This window comes from Cetorhinus maximus, chromosome 7 (genome assembly GCF_964194155.1).
Source record: "Cetorhinus maximus chromosome 7, sCetMax3.hap1.1, whole genome shotgun sequence".
NCBI lineage: Eukaryota > Metazoa > Chordata > Chondrichthyes > Lamniformes > Cetorhinidae > Cetorhinus > Cetorhinus maximus.
In genome coordinates this window covers 52,573,856-52,590,116 of record NC_135885.1, presented here as the reverse complement: position 1 = coordinate 52,590,116, position 16,261 = coordinate 52,573,856, and the positions used below count along the sequence as shown (strand labels likewise).

The window sequence follows — 16,261 nt, the reverse complement described above, 5'->3', positions numbered from 1 at the left end:
TGGGCTGGAGAGAGTGAGGATTGTGTTTAAATGTGGCGCCCAGACCTTCAAGCACATTAGGTGATGGTGGAGCGGACAAATCAGATCCTGACCTGCCATGTGATTCAGAGAGAAACTCGCCTGTGCATAATTAATAAGCAAATGAGCACAAAATTGGGTGTGATTTCCCGCCATGCTATCCAGCAGGAAACGCGCCGCGAAATACGCCCACCACTGGAAATGGAAAATTTCGTCCATTAACATTTCGCCCGTTAAGAATTTTCCAGCCCTTCACGCCAGCAGGATCTTCCAATCCCGCTGATGTGAACAAAGATTTCAATGGCTTGCCAACCCGCTGCAGGAAAACCTGCTGCAGGGGTGCTGGAAAATTCCTGCCTCTGTTTCTCTCTCCACAGGTACTGCCACAGCAGCTGAGTATTTCTAGCATTTTCTGTTTTCATTTCAGATTTCCAGCAACCACAGTATTTTGCTCTTGCACTGGTGATAATTCACCTGATTTTTTCAAAATAGTGTCATGGAATCCTTTATGACCATTGAGAGGGCAGGCAAGGACTCAATTTAACATCTCACCTGACAGACAGCACTTCCAACAGCGTAGCACACCTTCAGTACTGCACTGGAGTGTCACCCTAGATTTTTGTGTTCAAGTTCAGGAGAGGGACTTAAACCCACAACCTTCAAACTCAGAGAAGATAGCGCTACCAACTGAGCCACGGTTGCCACTAGAACGGAACCACAGCTGACACATGATGCATTGTTTAATGGCCAGTGTTGCAGCTTCCACTGCAGCAGAAACAGCAGCCTCCATGAAGTGGATTATAACTTTAACCCCTGTTTGGAGCTGTGGTAATCTGAGGTGTAATACACCTTCAAGAGAATGTGAGCAGATTGACCAAATGACTGTAAGCGCAGGCTTGAAAGCACACCGCTGTGTAGCGCGAACTACCATGTTAATGTTAGTCTAGAGTAGGGTCTGGTTGGAGAAGCATACATCATGTTATTGCTCTGTTATCTCTGTAAATAAATAGTATGTGCTTCATTTCATATTGGTCTCTGCGTCTGCAGTATATTGTAATCGACTCACCTGCCAACAGATAAGCATGCAACCGGTTCGCAAGCAAAGTAGCTCCGTAGTAAAACATAACAACTGGCAACAAGGCAAAACACAACCAGTCAATGACACCAAGGAAGCCGCAAAAACTCAACTGTACTGAATCAGCCGCGCCCTGCAGGCCGATTGTAAGTACACCACAATTGTAAGCCCTCACTGTGGTCGTCGAAGTAATTGCCCTCCAGTATGCCACAATTTGGCTGCATCGAACTGTTTGATCAGACCACCGATGACTGGTCACATTATGACTTGGCCAATGACATATCGGGGGAGGAGAAGAGGCAGGTGATCCTCTTATTGACATGTGGCAGTAAAACATACAGCCTAATTCGTAGTTTAATGGCACCCAACACTCCAGATTCCAAGAGCTTTGATGAGTTGGTGAATCTTGTGAAAAGTCACTTCCAGCCAAAATCCTCGGTAACAACGCAGCATTTTAAATTCAATTCGCGGTGTTGCGCCCCTGGAGAGACAGTTGCTTGCTATGTATCAGCCTTACAACTGACAGGGCATTGTGAGTTCGGGATGTCGATAAATGACATGTTAAGAGACTGATTAGTATGTGGGATTAACGAAGGCGCCATTCAAAAAAAATGTCAGAAACAAATTTAGTCTTCAGCAAGGCAATGGAGTTGGAGCTCGCAATGGAAAGCGCAGTCAGGAATTCAGGAGTAATCAAGGGAGCACAAAATGGCACCATTCTTCGCGTTGGTAGGGAGGCACCATCTAGAAATGGCACGGAAGCGCAGGGCTCCGCAGAAAGGTGGGAAACAGCCGCCATTAACAGAACAACAAAAAGCAATGGTTTAACGGATAAAAATCACATTAACAATAGCAGAATTGGAACCAGACAGCCTACAAATGAACGACAATTTAAAAGAACCGAATGTTTCTACTGCCATCGCAATGGGCACATTGTGCGATATTATAAAGAAAGATTGAGGCAAAATTTCAAACAAAAAGGCAGAAGTTGTGAAATTTATATAATGGAGGAACCAGAAGAAACAGAGTCAGGACTGAACATTGAGTTCAACAATTTCAGATCATGAACTCTCTCCTCCATCCCCACCCCCTTTCCGATCCCCCTTTTTCCAATAATTTATAATTTTTTTTACAAATACATTTTTCTTTTCCCACCTATTTTTAAATTTATTTCGATCTATTGTTTCATCTCCACCTTTTAGCCCATTTCGATCCCTTCCCCCCACCCCACCCCCACTAGGGCCATCTGCCACTAGCTTGTCCTGCCCTTAATGTCCCCATTAGCACATCCTTTAATAATATCACCACCGCCAATACCCCTTTATCCTTTTGTCTATGACATCTTTGGCAGTCTCTTCTTGACCTCCACCTATCACTGGCCCCCTATCGAGCTCCTCCTGTCCCATCCCACTCTACCAGCTTATATTTTATCTCATTTCTATATTTTTTAGTTCTGATGAAGGGTCACACGGACTTGAAACGTTAACTGTATCCCTCTCCGCAGATGCTGTCAGACCTGCTGAGTTTTTCCAGGTATTTTTGTTTTTGTTCCAGAAGTTTACTCGCTACACAACTTAAAAATGGGTAAAACACAGCCAATCTACATGACAGCAGAAGCCAACAGAAAACTCATTCGAATGGAGGTGGATACAGACGCATCCACGACAGTCATAGGGAAACACACGTTTAAGTATCTGAGTGAAGGAGGCCACTCACTAAAGCTGGAAAACTCAGATGCCAGACTAAAGACATATACTGATGAAAACATACGAGTAAAAGGTATATGCAAGGTTCCAGTACAACTCTGCTAATTCACCCCTGATAGTGGTAGCAGGGGAGGGTTCAACTCTACTTGGTCGGAACTGGCTTAAGGAAATAAAGTCGGAGAGGACTGAGATTTTTCAACTCAGAATGAAAGCTCTGCAAGAATTATTATAGAAATATGCCTCTGTGTTCAGGGAAGAGCTTGGGGAGATTCAGGGGCTGTAAGCTAAAATTCACATGGATGCTGGAGCAACCCGCAGATACTTCAAGGCAAGGCCAGTCCCCTGTGCATTACGAGAAAAAGTGGTTTTGAATTTGACAGGCTGGAAAGGTTGGGAGTCTTACAGCCTGTACAATTTTCCGAATGGGCAGCTCCCATAGTTCCAGTACTAAAGCCTGACCAAAGTGTGAGAACATGTGGGGACTACAAGTTGACCATTAGCAAAGTCACCAGGCTTGATAGGCATCCTATATCAAAAATTGATGAATTGTACTCCAAGCTGGCAGGGGGAACCGCATACATGAAACTCGACATGAGCCACACTTACCAGCAAGCTAGAAAGGGCCTTTCGGGGTTTTGTGGCCAACACCACACATAGGGGGTTATACCAGTATACCAGGTTACCCTTCGGAGTCTCTTCGGCTTGTGCCATTTTCCAATGGACTATGGAAAATTTACTCCAAGGTCTTCCCCATGTGGTGGTTTATCTCGATGATGTCCTAGTAACAGGACTAACTGATGAAGAACACCTGGCTAACTTGGAAGAGGTACTGAAGCATTTATCACAAGCTGGAGTATGTTTGAAAAGGGCAAAATTATCTTCCAAGCAAAGGAAATGATTTACCTGGATCATAGGGTTAACTCACAGGGCCTTCACCCAGTAGAAGACAAGGTGAGAGCTATTTGTGAGGCACCAATCCCAAAAAATGCCACAGAACTCAAGTCCTTTTTGGGAATGGTTAACTACTACGGTAGTTTTCTCCCAAATTTGTCAACAGTACTGGCTCCATCATACGGGTTACTCAAGAAAAACCACAGGTGGACCTGGCAAGCCACACAACAACAGGCTTTTACAGCAGTAAAGCAGTCACTGCATTCATCAGCCCTGTTGGTACATTTCGACTCAAAGAAAGAATTGATTTTGACCTGCGACGCATCTCCTTATGGAGTAGGGGCAGTACTCTCCCACCGGATGGCTCCAAACAGCCTACTGGCTATGTCTCAAGAACAATCAGTGTGGCAGAACGAAGATACTCACAAATAGAGAAAAAGGCTTATCCACTGTATTGGGTATTAAGAAATTCCACTAATACATCCATGGTTGCCACTTCACCATCGTATCTGATCACAAAACACTACTAGGCTTGTTTGGGGAAGATAAGGCAATACTACCCCCTATCGCCTCAGCACGCATCCAAAGGTGGGCACTGACTCTAGCTGCTTACGAATACACTTTTATCTACCGGCCGGGAAGCTAGATTGCCAATGCCGATGTGCTGAGCCGATTACCTCTAAAGGACATCAATGTGAACATCCCCATCCCTCACTAGCTTGTCTTGTTATTAAACTTTCTGGATTCATCACCAGTGAATGCCAAATAAATAAGAGAGCGGACAGACCGCAATCCAGTTTTGTCTCACGTCAGGGAACAAGTCTTGCAGGGATGGTCTAATGAGCCAAAGTCGGACGAAATGAAGCCCTATTTTAACAGGAGATACAAGCTCACCTGCCAGGATGGCATCCTACTGTGGGGAGCAAGAGTCATGTGCCTCCCAGAGGAAGACAACCATTATTGATAGAATTGCACAGCGTGCACCCCGGCATTTCCAGAATGAAAGTGTTGGCGCACAGCAGCTTATGGTGGCCTGGGACACTGAAATCAAAAACATGGTGAAGAGCTGCATGCAGTGCCAACAGGTTCAGAAATTGCCTCCTTCTGCTCCACTGCATCCCTGGGAATAGCCAGGTAGCCAGGAAGGCCATGAGCCCGCCTCCACATTGACTACGTGGGGCCTTTTTAGGGCACAATGTTCCTCTTGATTATTAATGCTCACTCCAAATGGATGGATTTATATGAGGTGAGATCACCCACATCTGCCGCCACCATAGACAGGTTGCATCAGAGTTTTGCGATACACGGGTTACCAGAAATAATAGTGTCTGATAATGGAACAGCATTCACTAGCGGGGAATTCCAGAGATTTACAAGTCTCAATAGCATAACACATGTTAAGACCTCACCATAGCATCCTGCATCCAATGGGTTGGCCAAGAGGGCAGTCCAGACCTTCAAGGCTGGAATGAAAAAACTAGGTGGGGACTCTATAGCAATGAAGTTATCATGTTTTCTGCTCAGCTATTGGACTACACCACATACGACCACTGGTATTTATGCTGTAGAGTTATTAATGAAGAGAGCTCTCAAGACATGTTTGAGCCTTATAAGGCTGAATTTAGGGAGGAGGGTAGAGAGAAATCAGGAGGCCCAGAAAAATGAACACGATTACCAGAGTCATGAAAGAAACTTCACTGTAGGCGAAGCAGTTTTTGCAAAGAACTTTGCATATGGGTGCAAATGGCTATTAGGTGAAGTCAGTGCAGTGACAGGACCCTTGTTCTACTATAGATCGGTTGAAGGTCGGATAATCAAGAGACATGTAGATCACCTCAGGAAATGGGAAACAGATCCTCAAGAAATGGTGTGCCAAACATTCCCGTTGGAGTCTATACCACAGGTAGAAGGAACTCCTCTTGCTTTGGAAGTACCTGTAGGCCCCGTTGAGCCTGAGAGAGTCGAAGAGGCAAACTTACAGGTTCCCATTGGGAGCCTAGTGGACAGATAACTCCTGAGAGGGAGGCCTCAGATAAACCATCCGAAGTCGTAGAACTACGATGGTCGACACGTTTGAAAAAGCCTCCTGAGAGACCAAATTTGTAAATAGTTCATTTGCGTAAATAGTTAATATATTGTAAAATGTACTTTGAAGTAAAGGGGGAGGGATGTGGTAATCTGAGGTGTAATACACCTTTAAGAGAATGTGAGCAAATTGACCACTTGACTGTTAGACCCAATAGCTGTGTAGCGCGGGCTGCCATGTTAATGTTAGTCTAGAGTAGGGTCTGGTTGGTGAAGCATACATCATGTTAGTGCTCTGTTGTCTATGTAAATAAATAGCATGTGCTTCATTTCATATTGGTCTCTGCCTCTGCAGTATATTGTAATTGACTCACCTGCCAACAGATAAGCATGCAGCCAGTTCACAAGCAAAGTGACCCCGTAGCAGAACATAACAGGAGCCATCCCAAATCAGGAGCATTCCCTTAACAATCACCTTCACTTGAGTTAAAAATAACAACTTCCTGCAGACACTTGTTTTGGGTCAAGCAAGTGAACCACCTCTCCCCCAAAGAAGATAATCGTCAAGAGATATTACCTTCCCCCAGGTAGCCATTTTAATAGCTATCAGCTATGTTATAAATACCCGGATCTAATAAGGTTCCGAGGGTCTCTCTTAAAAAAACTGTACCTCCCCACTTTGGAGTACACAAGAGAGGGGGTTCTTAAAGCTGCATACAGAATACTACATGAGATGTTATACTTTGCCAACTTATTTACAAATTTATTAAAGAACTGTAACTTGCAATACACTTCAAGTGGATAAGTACATTGCAACGTTAAAGATTATAGAAAGATGGAAAACATAATCTTAGTTCTAATATAGAATCCAGTATTAAAAAAAGACTCTTACTATACTACAGAATTGCCTTGGAATATCCAAGCGAAGTGTCATCTTAAATCCCCAAGGGTTTTAGCTATTTGTTGAGCTGGACACTCCAGAGCTTCAACTCACTTTAAAATGTCCAGCTCTTCAGTAGCCTGAGAAGTGTTGACCTAAAGGTCAACACCTCTGTCTTAACTGACTAAAGGCTTCTATCTTATAATCTATTGAATTGAATTACATCAACCTTAGCAGCTGTAGGTATTGCCTCTTTGTGTAAACCCTCCCCTTTTTATAAGGCTATATTATATTATTGATAATGATTTAATTATTGAGGTTTACTTTATTATGTGGACATTGTGAATTTTTATCTGGTCAATAACTGTTTGTCACATCTTTCAGTAGCAATGCCTATAATTCTTAATTTCATAATTTGTATTTTATAAAAAGAGATTTAAAACTTAAACTTTACTGCATGGTCAACTTAAGATTCCTTTGTCTATGATGAGGTCATCAAAAGGTCAAAGCCTTAAGATCAGATCAAAGCCTTAAGATTTCTTAAGATCAGCAAAAGTTGAATCTTGTAAGAGTGAAGTGCAATATTCCAATTAAGTTGGTTAATGATCTTAAATTAATTGATAATTTAAGGTGTTCTGTACTATCTAAAGCCAATGTGTGATGAATCCTTCTTTTAAAATAAAAACACATCAGTGTACCCTTTTGCAGATAAAGTTGTCCCCGATATGCTATGATACCCTTTTAACATTTCTTTAAAAATAAGCAATTTAGAATGTAGAATAGACAGGGCTTAAAATATTCAATTTTTTCTGGAATATTCCTGTACTGTGGTATCTGTGTCCTTTGTGACCTTCTGTAACAGCTTGTACCAGTATTTTCACATTGACGAGTTTGGAAAAGTTCCATCTGGTGTGTCAGATTCAAAGATGTCCCTATGTGTGCGCAAAGGCTTCTGGGTAAGGCCTGTTGGCCTGTTTAACTAAGGTAATCATTTATTCAATTCTAAGGTATAATGTCCTAATTATATACGAATTCTACCTATTATCCATATTTCACCAAACTAATCAATATTTCATGAGTGATGCAGTGAAAGTTTGACTGAAGCCATGAAATATCAGCTTACTGCCATGCGAGCCCAGACTGCTACCATTATAGCTGTGGGTTGCTGTGTGCAAAGGGGCTTACAGGGTGTCACAGAAGTCCAGCAATCTGTCCTGCAACAAATTATTAGGATAATTGTGGTGCTGTCCCAGAAGAGTGGCAGTAGTTCTATGGAGCATGGGTCTGCCATCCTCTCAGGACAGCATTCATCCTCTCATTCAGCTACTCCACCCTTGCTGTTGACTGTCAGCCAGTCAGTGCAGACTGTTGCCATTCATGCTAAGATACTTCAGTCCACAGCCAGGTCTTCTAGGCCCAAAGCTGTACAAGGCTGTCTTCCAAGGTCATCCTGCAGTCTCCCATCCTTGGAGTAAATCTAATTATTTCATTATACCTAATCATATCTCCTCAAAGTCTATGTTTTTCCAAAGTTAAAAAAAAATACAGCTATCTTTCTCTGCCCTGGTAACTGAGAGTCCTTAAACTAGGCATCAATCTAGTTGTCCTTCTCTGAACCTATCCCAGGGCCTCTATCTAACCCTCCATGTGATGGGGCCAAAACTAGACAAAATATTCTAGATGTACCCTAATCTTCCACAAAGAAAGGATAGCATTTCTCTTTTTATATTTAATTGTGCTGGCAATACATTTTTATGCCCTATTGGTTTTCACAACAACTTCATTTGTCCTGAACCTCCAATGATTCATTCATTATAACCTCTACAATTCTTCCCTCATTCAGCGGCCTTGAGAATTAATTCCTGCAATGGTATACACATGCTTTCAGTTTCCCCTACACAAATGCATGACACCACATTTGTCTATATTAAAATACATCTGGCAGACGTGGGCCCACTCATCAAGTTTGTGTGATTGGTTCAGTATATTAACTTATCTTTTTTATTTGAGAGTTAAAATATTCAAAATCCAGGAGGTCCCAACAACTTTTATTGGGTTATAAAAGATCCATAAATGTAACTGAGCCATTATAACATTAAATTTTAACAAGATGTCCAAAATTCCAAATCTGTCTCTTACCAGTTTGTTTGTGCTATTTCTTCAGTCATTTCTTGTTCACTGTCAAGCAAGATGTCATTAATTTAGCAAAATTGCCACCGTATCAGATGTCTGATGAATCCACTATACAGTTAAAGAACTGATGTGTCTTACACCTACAATTTAAAAAATACAATAGTAGCAACATGTCTATCATTATTTGGAATTAAATATTGCACATTTATTCAAGAGCTCTTAATTCTACTTGTTTGTTCCTTCTGATAATTATCACTAAATTTTATACAAATCCTAACCAATTGTTTTTTTTATTCATTCATGTGATGTGGGCGTCACTGGCTAGGACAGCATTTATTGCCCATCCCTAATTGCCCTTGTTCAGAGGGCATTTATGTGTCAACCACATTGCTGGGGGTCTGGAGTCACATGTAGGCCAGACCAGGTAAGGATGGCAGATATCCTTCCCTACGTGACATTAGTGAACCAGAAGGGTTTTTACGACAATTGGCAATGGTTTCGGTAATGATCATCATCAGACTTTTAATTCCAGATTTTTATTGAATTCAAATTTCACCATCTGCCATGGTGGGATGCTTATTGCTTCTCATTGCTTTATCCACATTTTCAAAAGATTATTTGAATGTAACTGCTGCTCATTTCTTTCGTAAGCTTTGTATAATATACCTTATGCATGAAAAATATCTAAGTTGAATGAATGTGGATTTAAGTATGAGATTTCTGCCTTTAAAGAATATACAGCAACAGTCATATCTGAGACAAAATATGTTAATCAATGACTGCATCCAAATGTACTTTAGTATTAACATAAATGCACATGAAACATATCCATAATACAATATAACCCAGTGGCTTATTACTTTTAAAACACATCTGCATCACCATGAACACGCATTAGAAATTACAGTTATGCTGCTTACAGTGTTCTAGTCCACATTCACAACAGGCCAGGTATTGACCCTGTAGATTTAAAGTTACTGTAACCTTTTTCTATTGAAACTGAATTTGTCTGATAATATTATGTAAGTAACAATAATAAGGGTGTGCCTTGGAAGCTTGTTATTGGTAAGTGTTGCGGCAAAATTTCTTTTGACAAAAGAAATCATGTTTGATAAATTGATGTCACGATAAATTTAATAAAGGTCCCCGCCTAACACAGAGGCTCACTGCGGCCAGAATGCATCACAAAATCTGGCCTGCTCACCTGATTGGATTAGGGCCAATTTTAGAAAGATGAGGGAGTGAGCCAGCTGAGGTGAGGTAGAAAGAGGAATTGGCACACAGACGTGTGCACGAATGGGATGTTTTTGAAAAAATATTGTAATAATAAAGAATGAACTTAAAGAAGAAAACTCCTGTAGTTTTAGAACACTATGGATAAATAAAAAAGTTAGTAATTTACTGGCATTGAAAAAGCGGGCCGATGGGCCTTAAAGTTCTTTGCTGCAAAATGTGACATGACTTCATCCCAGCACATAGACCTACACTCCTCCTGTTATGGATAGACACATTTGCAACAGGCTGATTGATGAGGGTGGGGTCATGCAGGTTTCTCTCATGTTGGTTCTCTTACCATTTGCCACAGACCCAGTCTGGCAGCTATGTCCTTCAGGACTCTGGCCAATTCAGTGAGCAGTGGTGCTACTGAGCCACTCTTGATGATGGACATTGAATTTCCCCATCCAGAGTACATTCTGTATCTTTGCTACCCTCAGTGCTTCTTCCAAGTGGTATTCAACAAGGAAGCGTATTGATTCATCAGCTTAGGGAGGGTGGTAGATAGTAATTAGTAGGAGGTTTATTTGCCCATGTTTAACCTAATACAATGAAGCTTCATGGGGGAGGATTTTTCCCTCGTTGGGTGGGTGTGGCGGGTGGGCCCAGGAATGGCCACGAGACTGACCGCTGCCCGCGATTGGGCTCCAAGCACAATTTCACTGTGACTGGCCAATTAACGGCCAGCCAGTGTGAAAGGCACGCTAAGAGCCTCAGCACTGCCAGGATAGGGGAGGGAGGATCATGAATGCTGAAGTGTGCGCTTGCGCGGAGCAGCACGCACTGACAGCTCCCTGGAGGCACAGAGCTTTTAAAATTAAAAATAAACTTTTTACATAAGATATAAACGTGTCCTCACATGTGACTCAGTCACATGAAGAGGGACATGTAAAAAAAAAGTTAAAAATTTTTTATTGTTTTTTTAGTAATCATTGGAAGCCTCATCCTGCCCATGGATGAGGTTTCTTTAAAAATGCAAATGCCGCCTGGCCTATTCGCCCATGCGTCAACCGAAAGGTTGAGCGGGCAGTGAAAAATGCAACTTAATTAATTACTTAAGGGCCTTAATAGGCCTCTTAATGGTCAGCAGGCCTGCTGCCATCTCTCACGCGTGCCCGGCAACCAAAAGATCTACACCAGGTTTATTTAATTAACTAAATTTAAATTCCTTCTTATTCACATCTCTGAATCATTAGTTCAGGTCTCAGATCATGAGTCTAATAACGTAACCACTATGCTACTGTATCCCACTATTCTAGTATAGGACTGGGAAAGTAATCTAAGGTTGAATTTCAGTTTATTAGAAAGCACATCTTTTGTACCACTTATCCACAGTTTATCACCCACTCAACACTGAATTCCCATCTTCACCAAATTCCCATTGTGGGAGTCCCTATTCCGACTCCTTTCCTGGCTCACCCCATGATGTGCACTTGGCTTCCTTCAGGCCATTTTTGATTGCACTTCTTGCCATCTCCACTGGTCTTGCAAGATGAGTTCTCACAAACCAGCTATGCCCTAATTCTCAAAAACAAAACTTCAAAGGGCAGCATTTTCCGATCGGCAAGCGGGGGTGGGGCCTGGTCGCCAATGCGTAAAATGACGCGGGGTGACGTCGGGCGTGTGTCCCGATGCCAACCCGTGTCATTTAGATTTTCAGTTCAGCCGGCTCGACTGCACGCCCGCCGACCTGTCAACGGCTTATTAAGGCCATTAAAAAAGTAATTAAAATGATTAATGGACCTGCCCGTCCAATCTTAAGGTTGGTGGGCAGGCAAAGAGCCCAGGCGGCCTTCCGAAAAAGCATGAAACCTCATCCACGGGTGGGATGAGGTTTTATGAGGGATTTAAAATGTTCGGAAAATTTTTAAATAAAAGTAATGGACATGTCCCAGCTCATGTGACAGTGTCACATGAGGGGACATGTCAAGCAAATTTTTTCTTACTTTTAATAAATATTTAAAACTTCAACCGATCTCCCTGAGGCAGCACTTTGCCTCAGGGAGATCTGTACACTCTTCCGCGCGCATGCGTGAAAGAGCACACAGACCTGCTCAGGGAATCCCCCCCATCAGCAAAGGGAGCGCACAGAGTTTCCGGGCAGACATCACACTGGGTGGGCCTTAATTGGCCCGCCCACATAAAATGGCGGCGCGCCCCTGCCCGTTCCCACACAACCCCCCCGAAGGGGGGAAAATGTTGCGCAAAGAATCTTTTGTGTGACTTGTATATTAGGCCAAATGTTGTGGGTTTTCATTTTCATTTTATACATTGTTATTAAGAACCTAATACTTTAGGTGTGGTACCGTAAGAACACAGTCAGTCTGCTGCTCTTTTTAGAACACTCCTGGCAACTAAAATGGGCAGAACACTGACAAGTTTAGCAGTGCAGCAGCAACAGCCAGCTAATCTCCATATGAGCAGCTAATCTGTCCAGTACAAGTTCTGATTTGTTTATCAGGATCTAGAGAAGCCCGAGGCCTCTGAAGAAACTTGTCAGGTGGATTCTTTACACTTACCTCATTGAGGAGGCAGGTGCTGCTCCTGCTTCCACATTAATAGTATGGGACATTGCCAATCTGTGTTCACCAACCATCTCCCTGACCCACCCAAGAACTTATCCGAATACCATGTTGACATATGAGCCAAGAAAAACTTGTCGGGCTGAAATTGGTAGGCTATATTGGAGCACCCACAGCTTGCTCATCTGAAGATGGAAGATGGAGGCTTAAAGATCAATCTATGACAGGACTTGGGCCTAATTCTATTAGCCTGCCACACATTTCACGCCTTGATATGGTTGCAAAAGAATTTCCTGCTAAACAACCACTTCAACTTGTAATGTAATTTGACATACTGCACCCATTTTTGACATTTATGGATTGCTATGTAATGTATTTTAGCCAATGGCACCAAGTGATACAAAGGTGTCTGAAATAAAAGACTGAGATCTCTCCAAAGTGGAAAACACTCTGAAACTTGTTTTCCTGGTTTAGATGAAACAGATGGATTTGTTGAGAACTTCATAATGGATAGAGTTCTGTTTGCTAAATATAATTTGTTTGAAAGCTGTTTCTCCTTCATTCAAATTATAATCACATAAAAAATAGTCTTTGATAATAACCCACAATAGCTTTTTGAATTCTTTTCACAAGGGTTCTGTTTCACTAGCCTTTGCTACACATATGTAAGAAGCATAGAAGTAGAGTTAAGAACATGAAATATTTTCAGAAATCTCCTTCCCTAAGTCTATGGACTTCATTTTAAATATGTAAATAGTAGAAATACATACCCTAAAATTAAAGTCTCGTTTTCATTTATAGTTCAAATTTGTTATCTTAATTGGTATTTGTAACCATTATAGTATATTAAATTCACAACTTCACCAGGTTATCAATTGAACAGCAATTATATAGACAACCTGTTCTTCAGGCCATGTTTGTCTGTTCCAGCATATGTCATATAACAGATTCTGTTAGATTTAAAATCAATTGCATAATTAATTTAGACCTACTGATACAGTTAGGCAACAGAGTTGTCTCATGGGTTAACAATGCCAGGAGGAAGAGTACCATATAACTTCTGTAAACAAGAGACTAATCTTATGTTGGTAACTCCTCTACCCACAAGTGTCCTTTTCATGCATAATTATTTGCAGGATTCAAAAAATAAGCTCTTTTGCTAAATTGGTTTGTGAATATTTTTTTTCATTAGCAGAGCAACTTTTAAAATGTTATTAAGTGTTAAATTACACCCATGATCTATGCCCTCCACAATATGTGGCAGGGGAGATGTGCTGGATCTCGTTGTCCTGACTTCCGGCTTCAGAGAGATGCCGGATGCCCGGCCCCACTCACTGCAGGGAATTCCTTGCGGAGCAACTGGTCCCCACCAGTAGAGGGAGGATGCCGGGCAGGGAATTTGTTTGGCCCTGTGGGCCACCCCTGGATGAGAAGAGATGCCTCAGCAGGCTGGGGGTGGAGCCTGAAGTCCAGAGTGCAGGCTGAAGCAGAAGGGAAGAATCTGGAGCCCACAGCATGGGTTGGAGAAGCCAGAAGCCTGAGAGAGAAAGGAGAGCAGGGCAGCAGCAAGGAGCAGGAGTCTGAGACTGGTAAGTCACAGTGAGGGAGCCGGCCCGGCCATGAATAGGAAGTACTGAAGCCTCTGACTGTGGCTGGAGCACTGGAAAGTGGCAGCAGAGCAGGCAAACAGCTGCAGAAGACCTAGTCAGACTGCCTGGTCAGCACCCCTGAGTTCGAGGGACCAGGAGAAGAGGACGATCTCTTTGTGTCTGGGAAACAAGGTAGTCTGATTCATGTGATCATGGGGAGTTAGCAGGAGGAGCTCCTCGAATTGAATTCTGCTACCGGCTGATTAGAGATCAGGAGTTAAGCTCTCGACGGTATCCTGGTGGATCTGGAGCACCGGCTGTTAATACCCACTGTAAATAGTTTGTTCATCTAATTTAAGCTTTACCTTTAATGTTTATCAAGATCTGCCAATGGGATAAAAGATCCCTGTTTATAACTTTCGTGCAGTCCATGTGCTTGAACCTCATGTTACAAATATACACCACAGCACCGGTTCACAGCACTAACATATAAACATTCATAAAATGTTGTAGCAGGGAAGACCATTCAGTCCTTTGTGTCAGTGACAGTTCTCTGTAAAAGAAAGACTTGCATATGTACAGCAGACTTTCACAAGCTCACAACATTCTAAATTGCTTTATAGTAAATGTACTCTTGAAGTGTAATTACTGTTGTAATGTAGGAGAAACATCAGCCATTTTGGCCCCAATGATAATGCCAGATGATCCATTTTAGTGATGTTGGTTGAGAGATAAGTATTAACCATGGGAGGATTTTCCTGATCTTCTTCAAAATAGCACCATGAGATTTTTATGTCCTCCTGAGCGGGCAAAAATAGGTCTCGGCTTAACCTGAAAGACAGCACCTTCAACAGTGCAGCACTCTCTCAATAATGCCTATTAACCTAGATTATGCTCAAGTCACTGGAGTGGGACTTGATCCTATAATCTTCTGTCTCAGAAGCAGCACTATGATCACAGAAATACGGTTGATACTATACAAGTTGTTGTTTTAAAGGCCTGGCTCAAAGAGAAGATGGGGTCACTTTTTATCTTCAGCACATAGGTGTTAATTTGGCAAAGTGGATGACTTTGCCTGATACAGAACCTGCACATTTCACAATTTCCACTTGATCCATTCGGTGAAGCTGAAAATTTACCCAATTTATTTCTTTGACATCCTGCCTAGTAAAGAAGTGATGAAGGCTGATCTCCTTAGACTTGGTCTGTAGATATGGGTGGTTGTGTCAGAGTAGCTAGTCAATACTGTTCCAGATGTAAACACACCTCTCTGCCATGTCTCCTAAGACCTCCTTCCTCCTCTAAAAAGTGCAGAGGTTTGCAGTTCCTGTGTCCTGATGAAGGGCCACTAATCAGCAACATTAGCACTGTTTTTTCTCCACAAATATTGCCTGACCTGCTGAGTATTTCCGACCATGTGTGTTTATATTTCAAATGCAGTGGTTTACCTCGTGTCCATATTTAGAATTGTTGTGGCAACTTAAATTGTCACCGGCAACAAGCCTTAAATGAAAACTCCAAATTAAGTCCATAAAATGCAAAACAAGTCATAATTCAAATCAGCAGCAGGTGCAAGCGAGTGGACATCGAGTACTGCAACAACAACATTCTCACAGCAAATAATGGTACATCCTTTTCTTAGGAATGCAATCTACAATTAAGATCTATTTTATATGGTACCTGTGTTAAATGGACCTGAAGGACTTCTCGCACATTCCCAGCTTTTGACCATCAATGTAGCATAAACAGTGCCCTGGGCAACTGTGGAGCTGCTCCTTCCCTGTGGGCTGGAGCGTCCCGTCGCTATGGTTACAGCGGAAATGACGTCACAATTGGAACATTCCCAGTGTTGCGAGGAGTTTGCCGCGCCGGCGCAGGGTTCGCGTGGTGCGCAGGGTTCACTGTCCCTTCTCAGGCCGGTGTAGCGCTGACCTAAAATAGGCAATCGCCATATTCAGCACCTAATCCTGCTTCTGAACAAGAACTGGCTGATTATTTCCAAATCTGGTAACGATGCAGTAATTTGTGATTTTGAAATGTTACCTTGTGTTTCTCTCCACTTCCATCCTCCTTTCCCATCCCAACCCCTCCTTCCTCCTAAGTCCATCCCTGAAAAAAAATGTCTCCCAATTCACTTGGAACTACAC

The 16,261-nt window shown here is 42.3% G+C and overlaps 1 protein-coding gene across 1 annotated transcript in view; it reads right to left on the bottom strand.

Moving 5' to 3' along the window:
• c7h11orf65 (chromosome 7 C11orf65 homolog) overlaps nucleotides 1-15,918 on the bottom strand; it is a 72,843-nt gene extending 56,925 nt beyond the window's left edge. Inside the window, exons 1-2 of the mRNA XM_078544864.1 lie at nucleotides 15,795-15,918; nucleotides 8,735-8,868 (exon numbers count right to left, since the gene is read on the bottom strand). Of these exons, the coding sequence (XP_078400990.1) occupies nucleotides 8,735-8,763 (29 nt within the window). The 5' untranslated portion in view covers nucleotides 8,764-8,868; nucleotides 15,795-15,918. The remainder of the gene's footprint in view (nucleotides 1-8,734; nucleotides 8,869-15,794) is intronic.
• Nucleotides 15,919-16,261: the final 343 nt, after the last annotated feature.